This window comes from Setaria viridis, chromosome 8, assembly GCF_005286985.2.
Source record: "Setaria viridis chromosome 8, Setaria_viridis_v4.0, whole genome shotgun sequence".
Taxonomy (NCBI): Eukaryota; Viridiplantae; Streptophyta; class Magnoliopsida; order Poales; family Poaceae; genus Setaria; species Setaria viridis.
In genome coordinates this window covers 41,181,169-41,192,240 of record NC_048270.2, presented here as the reverse complement: position 1 = coordinate 41,192,240, position 11,072 = coordinate 41,181,169, and the positions used below count along the sequence as shown (strand labels likewise).

General features: G+C 43.5%; 2 protein-coding genes across 8 annotated transcripts; both read left to right on the top strand.

The window, feature by feature from the left end:
* The first annotated feature begins 1,550 nt into the window (after positions 1-1,550).
* LOC117833087 (putative disease resistance protein RGA3) lies at positions 1,551-9,219 on the top strand. 7 transcript variants are annotated; one of them, XM_072295474.1, is made up of 4 exons: positions 1,552-1,728; positions 1,807-1,948; positions 2,057-3,161; positions 8,240-9,219. In XM_072295474.1, the coding sequence occupies exons 3-4, from the start codon at positions 2,076-2,078 to the stop codon at positions 9,002-9,004; spliced, it is 1,851 nt and encodes a 616-aa protein (XP_072151575.1). In that variant the 5' UTR covers positions 1,552-1,728; positions 1,807-1,948; positions 2,057-2,075; the 3' UTR covers positions 9,005-9,219. The 7 variants fall into 7 exon arrangements, with proteins under 7 accessions (XP_072151576.1, XP_072151575.1, XP_034568359.1 ...); XM_034712468.2 differs by adding an exon at positions 5,411-5,516 and having other exon boundaries at positions 1,552-1,948; positions 8,240-8,395; XM_072295475.1 differs by having other exon boundaries at positions 1,551-1,948; positions 2,060-3,161.
* Positions 9,001-10,869, top strand: LOC140223550 (uncharacterized). The gene is made up of 2 exons (XM_072295476.1): positions 9,001-10,354; positions 10,497-10,869. Exon 1 carries the CDS (start codon positions 9,046-9,048, stop codon positions 10,312-10,314), a length of 1,269 nt encoding a protein of 422 aa, XP_072151577.1. The 5' UTR covers positions 9,001-9,045; the 3' UTR covers positions 10,315-10,354; positions 10,497-10,869.
* Positions 10,870-11,072: the final 203 nt, after the last annotated feature.

Below are 11,072 nucleotides of genomic sequence, written 5' to 3'. Positions count from 1 at the left end.
TAAGTGCTGATAATAAATAAAAATTATCAAACCGATCTGAAAAATTCCCAAAATTTGACATGAACCAATTTATTTTTTCTATTTCCTATACAAAAAGTTTTGAATTCAAACTCCAATTCGACCGTCACTTTGACTCAAAATGTTAATAGATCCTTCTCAATTCCTAAACTCTTCTTCGAAGATACTCCGGTCCTACGTGACATAATATGCGAAACCTTCTCAATTTTTTTCCACAGCCTCCATATATGATATCATGATATCTTGATAAATCTCGTGATTTTTAGACTTCGTTTGCTTTTTTTAGAATTTAAAAACCGTTGGGCCAGACGTTCGTGGTCGTGTTATCTGAACAAGATGTTCGAAATTTCTTTTCATTTCCTAGGTAAGGTCCCAGAATGGACTCAATAACATAAATAGGATTTTTCCACTGAACTTATTCTATTATTTCAATCACTTGCAGTTCAAATTTGCCTGTAATCGAAAAAATCCTATTTGTGCTATAAATTTATTAAATATAGCAAACTGATCGACAAATATACCAAATTGCCGAGTGTCTATAGAAAACACTCGGCAAAACTATACTTTGCTGAGTGCCTAGGGAGGGACACTCGGTAAACATGTACTTTGCCGAGTGCCGCTAACGGACACTCGGCAAAGTGCAAACGTCCAGCACACTTCTTGACAGTCGTCGCATGTGCGAGAGGCACGTGCTAGAGATTTGCCGAGTGACTGTAGTTTGCCGAGTGTCTTCATGGGTTTTGCCGCATGTCCTTTGCCGAGTGTATTTTGTATGCCGAGTGTATATATGGAGACACTTGGCAAACACGTCGTTTGCCGAGTGCTCGATAGAACTCAGCAAAGGAAAAAACACTCGGTATTTTCACTGTTTCCCATAGTGTTAGTGTGATCGAGGAGGAGGTGTTGGAAAAGCTCTGCCCTCCAACCTTACTGTGTGGGAGGGGGATATGCTGGTCGGCAGCTGCAAACTTGATGCTCGCTCCAGCACCAAGAGGCAAGCTCTGACAAGACTCGACCTCACCAGCCTGACATCTGTGGAGAACTTCAATTCTCTTCAGTTTTGGAACTTGACGTGTTCCGCTGCCACGAGCTCAAGAGGATCAGCAGCCTCTCCAGGTTGCACAAGATAAGGATCGTCCGCTGCCCGAAGCTGGAGAGGTGCTGGAAGGTGCGTTGAGCTGGAGGATGTCAACATGGAGGCTCTTCCAGGATATCGCCAAGCTGTACACCCAGCGTATCTCGAGCTGGGTTGCAGCAAGAATCCTTATTGTCACCAGGTATAAGCTCCGAGTGGAGTGTTTGACGTGTTTTCTAGCTAGCAGGCTGCCGGGCAGAAAAAAGCTATGCGAATCCATATCACCAGGCAGAAAAAAGCTATGCGAATCCTTATCACCAGGCAGCAAGAAGCTATGCGAATCCTTATCACCAGGCAGCAAGAAGCTATGCGAATCCTTTCTAGCAGGCCACCCCATGCCACGAGCATCGCCGTTGCGGGCCATCGGCTAAGATGCGAAGCTGTCGAGCAAAGAAAGGAAACAAGTCAATCAACGAAAATGAGCAAACTTAGCTCTCCCACCACGCTAGCTGTTGGCTGTGAAGTAGTACTGAATGCTAGATGGGCGGGAGCTCATCTGTTTAACAACAAAGGAACGACATGTAAAAATTGATGCTACTTCAGTTCGGCCTTAATTTCGCACCATCGAGCGACATGTAAAAATTGATCCGTTTGCTCTATACATGGAAGCCGCGGCTGCAGTTTAATTTTTGCACTCCATCCTTTGACCACAGAGTTGTGACAGATGAGCTGATCCGATAACTACTGGAAAGAAAACGGCGACTTGCTACTCCTGGAGCTAGTCCTATATAGGGAGTGGCTTCCTTCCTAATGAACTCGCCCTCCATCGCTTCTTCTACTGACGCGTACATTGAGGTGAGCACACTCCTTCCACACATGGATCGATCGATTTGATCGATGTAGTATAAGATAATAATAAGCTGATTTTGGTGTGGTTATGTATGCATGGTTTACTACTACTAGTAGGCACTACGCTCCAGCCATGGCCGCCATCCTGGATGCCTTGGCACCCTACGTGAAGAAGCTGATCTCTGACATGGCGCAAGAAGAGGTGTCCATGCTGCTGGGTGTCTCCGGCGAGATCGAGAAGCAGGAAGGCAACATTGAAGGCCTCAAAGCTTTCCTCGCAGATGCAGAGAGGAGGCGCATCACTGACCAGAGTGTGCAGAGATGGGTGAGGAAGCTCAAGGACGCCATGTATGACGCCACCGACATCATAGACCTGTGCCAACTCGAGGCGGCTGACAAGCGGAGGGGGTCTACTGAAGAACGCAGCAGTGTGAAGAAGAAGGTGTCAGTGGGTTGCTTCCAGCCGTTGCTCTTATGCATGCGGAATCCCGTGTTCGCCCACAAGATAGGCACCCGCATCAAGGAGCTGAACCAGCGGTTGGATGGCATCCACAAGGAGGCAGACAGGTTCAACTTCAGTATCAACCTTGGTTCCAACCCGGAGCCGAGGAAGCTAACTGATACCGAAAGGTCTATGCAGAAGACGACATCCGAGTTCAATGAGTCAGCCATTGCTGGCGAGAAGATAGAGCAGGATACAAGAGAGCTTGCACAGTTACTTATCTCCGGTGGCCTCCACGATATGAAGGTGGTGTCCATCGTGGGGACAGGTGGCATGGGAAAGACCACCCTTGCCCAGAAGATCTTCAACGAGGTAACCATCCAAGAGCACTTCAAAGTGAAGGTATGGCTCAGCATCACCCAGCACTTCGACGAGATTGAGCTGCTAAAGACAGCAATCGAGCATGCTGGTGGAGTCCATGGAGGGACGCAAGACAAGACGCTCCTCACGCGGACCCTCACCAACACCTTGTCCACGGGCAGGTTTCTCCTCATCATGGACGATGTGTGGAGTGACCAAGCATGGAGTCATGTTCTTAGTGTCCCAATCAGAAAGGCAAGCCAGAAACAACAGGGGAACTGGGTCCTAATCACTACAAGATCAGAAGACCTGGCCCAACGGATGGGAGCCTCCTTCTACCAACACCATGTCAGCCCACTGAATGAAGAGGACGCTTGGTCCCTGCTCACCAAACAGCTGCCGCCATCTCCTAATCAGGTTAGTATACACAGGCCAAACTTTTTATTCTTTGCAATAAAGTAAACTGTTTTACTAATTCAGTAGTACCCCACGTACTTTGGACTTTGATACACTTAAATACACTTAAATCCTTCTTACTGATAATCTGGAGTTTGATATTCTTTTCTTATTATAAAAGGAATTGCTTGTGCGTAATTTATGGGTACTTAGAATTTGAATTCTAATAAATGAAATGGTACACCCACACCTCCACCGCCACACGCCCACATTACACTATGCTTTTTCTCAAACTAGAATTTGATTAAGTGAGGAATACACAACTGCTCTTGAGAATCTTTTATTTGGAACAAGAGGAGTCTTCCGCATATGGACTATTAGAATGTGACTGGTTCAAATAAAATGAAATACTAAATCCCTAAACATTGTCTGTGCACTTAATTCGATGTGGTCATGAAACATCATCCATTTCTCTAAATCTATTACTAGTTTTGGAGAAATCATTATTAAGATTTTTTAAAAAAAACTATTTAGCAATCCATTCTTCTGCACGGGTTAGTAATTTTAATAGTTATATGTTCATTCTAAAGAGTCATATGTATTATAAAGTGGATAGATTTGGGGGGCCATAACTAAACAAAATTCACTATGGCTAGAAAATCCGCAGCCAAAATTCACTATGGAGCAGAGGTGAGCCCAAGAGTGGAGGATGAAGTGGCGACACACAGTCGGAGGCCCGTGCTGCTGAGGGCAGAGAGGACGAGGAGGCGGCACACGAGCAGTGGGGCCGAGCCAGGTCAAGCGTGATCGCCGATGAAGGAGCGGCTAGAACGGTGCAGACCCAACGTGAAAATTTTGCAGCCACATGGCGCGATTCCATTTTCGCGTTGGGACTCGGAAACCCCTTATAAAGGAGTGGTCTCTGCCAGCAGAGACCATCTGTGCTGGCGAACAGTATTATAGCTTGCCAGCACATATTTTTCATCAAATCTCATCTCAAATATTTTAAAGAATTGCTAAAGGTGTTCAAACATGTTTCAAACTTCTACGCATGAATATACATGTTACAGTGCACCTAAAAAGTATATTTTGATATAAAATATAAATATTTTGACTAGTTAATTCACATGTTACTCTACCTTGGAACTCCTCTTGAGTTATAGGGTTATGAGGAGGTTCGTGTCCATTTTGTGAAACATGTGTTGTTCTACTATATCAAAATATGTTGTTTTCCTAATTTTGGGTAATGACAAAATGATTCAATACCAATTATGATTTACGGACCAACTTTAAATATTATTATAATTTATTTAAACCAAAATGTAAATAGAATTACAGATAAACCTAGGAAACATATGAATATTTCACCAATTTCCATGATTTTGAGATGTGTCTTTACAAGTCATCCTATTCCTATCCATGAATGTGATTTTTTATGAATATATTTCCATCACAAAAAATTTCCAATAACCATGTTTAAAATTACTTAAAACCATTGAAACTTACAAATCACCTTGAAAAATTCAATAACGAAACCTCCCCCCTTGTATTCGGTGTTTTTGGAGCTTTTCCCGAGCTCCTATGGAGTAGGCTCCAAATGGAAGGTTGGATGGGGAAAAAGCTGTCCGCAAGCATATTTGGGCGGCATCTGTGTTGGTGGGCCGGCCTTTGGCATCTTTGTGCTAACGGGTGCCAATTCTACCGCCAGCATATTAATTTCCGTGTGCGAGCACAAACTGCTTTTGGCATAGTGATTGATTCTCTTTGCTCTCTCTCTCTATATATATATATAACATAACACCCATGTATATACTCTGTAACCATTGCATTATTGTTGTGCCGATTATTCTATATGCTTTTTATATTATTGCTGATCCATTGAAAGTAAACTGATATGCTCGCTGCTTCCGACATGCATGTGTTTACATGGTCTGCATAATGACATGCTCTATGCACATATACTTTGCGTTGCTTTGAATACTTTCAATAATGGAAGACATGAGTAATTTATTAAAAATTAAACGTATATGGGAGTACTTTGGTTATTTTCTTCATAATGGCAGATGCAGGTGGTTTAGACGTAAACACAGGGGCTTACTTTAGATTTTTATTATAATTAAAGAGGCGGCATATATAGACCAAAATTTAGGGGTTGATTTACATTATTTATAACATACTCCCTCCATCCTGAAATACAAGGTATCCTAGAGATTTTAAAACATATTAGCAGGAATGATTGCCTAGTAAGTGGTAACCCGCTAAGGTTTCAGGTCGAAGCAGAGTATAAATTTCTCTCAAGACTGCGAAGCTACCATAGAGCATATCAGAATGAGGGCCATATTATACCCCATCAACACCTCCCCTCTTGTCCTTTCGGTAAGATTACCCCAGATTAAAGTCTCTAATTAACTAGCCATGACTAGAGCCATATACTTCTTGTGGTCGCACTGTTTTCCAGGTGGTTCTCCATGTTCCAATTGAGCATGGTGATCTTGTATTAATGAAAGGTATAGCATAAATAAAATAGGTTTAAGCATTGGTTCATTAACACCACCATAACCAAGTTAAGCAACTATGAAATAACTACCCAACATTATAGTAAACCCAGGTTGATCAAGGTATAGGGAATTAAACTAGGCACACCTTAAATAGGACTTGTCATGCTTATAAACTTAACATGCATAGCATATGTGTATTGAACAAGAATGTAAAGGTTTCATAGGATCAAGTTGTGATCAAGAGCACGACTTGCCATCTTGGACTTGCTCCAGCTGCTCGAAGTCTTCAAAGCCTTGACCTTCGAATTCCTCGAATTGTAATCCTTCTATATGCATCACACGAGCATATACAAGCAAACAAGGGAATAAAATAAGAAAACAATACACCAAACAGTAGCAATAGAGCAAAAAAAGATCATAAAACTAATCTACGCGTTAAGAAAAACTCATAGACGCAAGAAACGCTTAAAATGGATCTAAAACGGTAAAGATATGAACTAAACAAGGTGTATGGGCTTATCAGCAAGGAAACTAAACTTCTAGGGTCCAAGTTATGAGAAACCGAGGGCTAAAACATAAATAAGCATATAAATCGAAGGTTTAATGCGTAAAAGAGTGGGCCTAGGATGGTAGGCACTATTTTGCAAAAGATCAGGGGCTAAAACAGAAGAAAAAGGACCTGGATCTAATTACTTTGGGACTTGGGACTCTTTAGCGCAAACGAACGGTGTGGCACGAGGGTTAACCGTTATTGACCCGTGTCAGATCTGATTCGGGCCTTCGGATCAACATCGACCGGTTGTGGTCATCTAGGACAAAAACCCGGCGGCGGCAGCGCACTCGTTGAAACTAGCTCAAAATCCAGCGTCCGAGTGTGGTTTGCAACGCGATCTAGCCCTGGAGGAAGCAGAGTGCACGACGAACACATCTACGGTGTTGTCATGGTGGTTGGCACGGGGACGGCAGAGGCGACGCTGCGGAGCGGTTCGTTGTGGTAGTGTTTGTCTCCAACAAGCTTGTCCGCGTGAAGGGAGATGAGGGGAAGCACGGGGACTTCATTGGCAGCCTCCTCACCCCCTTGCGGTTCATCGGGCGTTGTCCTTGGCTACGACGGCAGAGATCCACGGAAGCGGGTGCGCGCGGTGCTCAGGCTCGGCCTACGACAGCGTTGGACCTCAAGGCAATAGCTAGGGTTTGATGAGGCCGAGGGGGGGTGGTGGCGACCTTTTATAGCCTGGGGCTGGCCTTGGCATGCTGGCCCAAGGCCGAGGTGGACGTGGAGGGCGCGGTCGGGAGCAGCTTGAGCCAAACTCAAGTCTAGCTCGAGTGTGTCGCGGGGATGGCAGGTGGAAGGGGATGATGAGCGGGCCCCAGGTGTCAGCAGAGGAAGAGGAGGAGCAGCGCGGGAGCTGGGCTGAGGCGGAGATGGGCCGCTGCTAGGCTGTTGTGGCGATGCGCTGCGGCTGCGGAGGAGGAGCACTGGGCCAAGCTGGGTGCGAAGAAAGAAGTGGGCCGAAAGGAAGAGAAGGAAGGGAGGGAAAATAAAAAGGGTTTTCCTATTTATTTAAAAGAGATTCAAATTAATGAATCCAAACACAAATTTGAATTCAAGCAACCAAAAATAATGCACCATCATGAATGCAACAATGAACTCCTACGATTCATTAATTTATTTCAAAAAGGTTTAAATGCCCAAGAAAATTTAAATATCCTTAGACACATGCATTTAATTTCTAATAAATTTTATTAATTGAAAATATGAAAATTAGGGTGTTACATCCACCAATCAGTCACCATTATCTTGTTAATTATAGAAAAAATTAAATGGCCATCATCCAAATGTACCTACAATAATGCCTTGTACTTGAGGATAAATTTTGAACACTCGGATGCCTTGTATTACAATGCGGAGGGATTAGATGGATAATTTGGTTATATATCTACTGTGTATCATTTTTTAAAGTCACTGAGCTGGGTAATTAATGAGCAAGATTGGATTTACTTTAGATTTTTTCCGTAATAACAAAGGTGGGTAATTTTTGTAAAGAAAAACATAGTTATTTTTGTCAATAATGACGAGAGCCTAGATAATTAATGGCATAATGTTTCCTTTTTTATAAGAATTTGTAGGATTTATATTTTTTCTCTAGCACATACATAGAAGCTCCAAAAACAGTCTATAATTTGTAATAAACGTGTAACATGTATGCAGAAATGGTCCTTGGGGAATGCAGAAGTGTACACTTCATATATATGTAAAAGCACAAACAAGTTTTATTTCCTTAAATTGCATATATGTACAAAAGCAGAATGTTATTGGTTTCTAAAATTGGCTTATGGAATTGAAAGCACAAAAGCAGAACGCCACGCCCACACGTGAAAAAAACCAATCAAGCACGTACTTTTGAGAGACATCCAACGCCAAATAGACCTTAGCATATTGGCCATCCGATTATTCTTCGTGAGTAAAGAGCTAAAAGAATTCATATTAGTTGTTAATTAAAAATCGTAACTATGGGATCTTGCAATTAAACTTCATGTTAATTTAAATAAAAATGCACTCACATAAGGGTGCAATTCATTTGTCTGGTTTGTTGACAGGTAGTTGGAACTGATTACCTAAGAGATGTCGGGATGAAAATTATCAGAAAGTGTGATGGCTTACCGCTTGCTGTCAAAGTGATGGGAGGATTGCTAAGCACGAGGTCCAGAAGTGAGCGTGAGTGGGAGGCTGTTTTGAACCATCATGCATGGTCAGTAGTTGGATTGCCCAAGGAGCTGGACAGCCGAATCTATTTGAGTTATGAGGATTTATCTTCCCAGCAGAAGCAGTGCTTCCTTTACTGTTCACTTTTCCCAAAAGGTACAAGTATTTTGTGGCGTCGTGTTATTCCCATGTGGATTAGTGAGGGATTCATCCAACCTCACACGGACCGAAGTAGTTCACATGATGACCAACTAGAAGAAATAGCAGCCGAGCACTACCAGGAGTTAATCACCAGGAATCTTATAGAACGGCAAGGGACATACAGATGCACAATGCATGATGTGGTGCGCTCCTTTGCTGAATTTATTGCAAGAGAAGAGTCGGTTGTGGTGCAGGACATGCAAGTTGCCGGTGGTAGTAATGATAGTCTTGTTCGTCGCTTGTCCATAGGACCAACCAGTCTGGTACCTAGATTGGCTGCTCTACAAAAACAAGAGTCAGTAAGAACATTATTTATAAGTTCCAAGATTAAGAGTCTGGTACCTGAATTGTCATTGAATAGTTTCTCTATCCTAAGGGTATTGTTTATACATGGTGGAGATTGTGATAGGTTGGTTGGTTCCATATGTCAGTTGAGGCACCTAAGATACTTGGATTAGAGGACACAAATATATCTAGGCTGCCAGACGACATCGACAATATGAAGTTCCTACAGCATATTGTGGTTCGAGGCTCTGTACATTTGGAGAATCTTCCTAGAACCATTATACAACTGGTGCATCTTAGAACTCTTGATATGTATGGTTTGAATCCCAATGTGGTAATACCCAAGGAGTTTGGTGGGTTAAGAAATCTAAGGTTACTTGGTGGGTTTCGGGTACACATGGATATGGATGGGCGCTGGTGCAGCTTGGAAGAGATACGGCCTCTTTCTAAGCTTAGGAGGCTTACTTTACATGGTCTCGAGAATGTATCTGCCAGCTCATTGGCTGAAATGGCCAGGATTAGCAGCAAAGAGCACCTTGAGTACTTGGAATTACAATGGAGTAACAGCGCATGCATGGAATTGAGGGATGAGATCGAGAAGCAGCAGCAGCAAGTAGTGGAAGAGGTATTAGAGAAGCTCTGCCCACCACCCCGCATTCACCATTTAATTATTCAAGGATACTTTGGTCGCACACTACCAAATTGGATGATGGTAGTGGAAGCATGTGCATTTAAGAGCTTGAGCATTTTGTATCTGGAGGACCTGCCTTGCTGCACCAAACTCCCTGATGGTTTGTCTCAGCTCCCTAGTCTGAAAGTGTTGGACATTATAGATGCACCAGCCATCAAGAGCGTCGGGTCCGAATTTCAGGCATCATCCTCTTCCTCGACTGTGGGTGGAGGCGTCACTGCATCTACATCAGCTGCATTTCCTAATCTGACACATCTTTATCTGAAAGGCTTGTGCGAATGGGAGGAGTGGGACTGGGAGGAGCAGACTGCAGGCACCATGGCCATGCAGGCTCTCGAGGGTCTGAAGATCATAAAATGCAAGCTGAGCTGTTTTCCACCGGGGCTTGCCAACAACAAGAGGCATGCTCTAAGAGAGCTGACACTGAGGGAGCTGAACAACCTGACATCTGTGGAGAACTTCACTTCTGTTGTGAAACTTGTCGTGTTTGACTGCCCCAAGCTCAAGAGGATTAGCGGCATCTCCAGATTGCACAAGATTAGGATTGTCCGCTGCCCGAAGCTGGAGGTGTTGCAAGGTGTCCCTGTACTCGACAGCATAGAGCTGGAGGACGGCACCATAGAGAGACTTCCTGGATACCTACCTTGTGTGAATCCAAGGTTCCTCAAGTTGATTTGTAGCAAGGAGCTGCATGATTCCATTATTTCAGGTAGCTCCTCCGAGTGTGAGAAGATCAGCCATATCACCAAGCATGACATCAACTACGTCGAAGAAGATTCAGATGAAGATTGAAGACTGCACGTCTTGATGGAAAGATAGCCTATGCGTTCAGGTAACTCGCATTATTCTTCCTCTATGCCGAAAGTTAATTGTTTCTAGATTCCCATCTGTTGTTTGTACTCCTATTCCTTGTCTGTATCCATGGAATCTCCATGCATCGTTGCTAATTCGTCAAATATTTGTGCCGTCAACAGGGATGAAAGCTTTCATTTAATTTGACTAGGCACAGATGCAGACGGGCATCGTATTGTCAAATATATCTGTATGCCTAGAGCGTGAGTGGAATGCTGCTTTGACAAGTCCTTGATGGTCAGTAGTAACTGGATAACCGGAGATACTTGTGGTGGTCGACGACAAGAATCTGCGGCGGTGGTCGACGACAAGCAGGCAACTATACTTGTGGTGGTAGTGGCAGCGGCATGCTTGTAACTATAAATTGACTATAGTTGGTGATTGTTGGCTACTTGTAACTATAAATTGACTAGGTATTGTACATTTGTGTCTACAAAGTGTGTGTTTTGTGTGATCAAGAGCAAGAAAAAGCAACATATTTGTGTCTACAAGTAACCTGGTGCAGGTGCCAGAACCAAACTCAAGCATTGAGGATTGTTGTTGAGTCCGAGCCTCGCTCGTACTCAAACACTCACTACTAGAGAACTAACTTTAGATACCACCCCCTTTAGTCTCGGTTTAATTTCGGCCCGGGCGAAAAGGGGGTGCGCTACACTTTACTCCCGGTTGGTATTTGCAATCGGGACTAAAGGGAACCT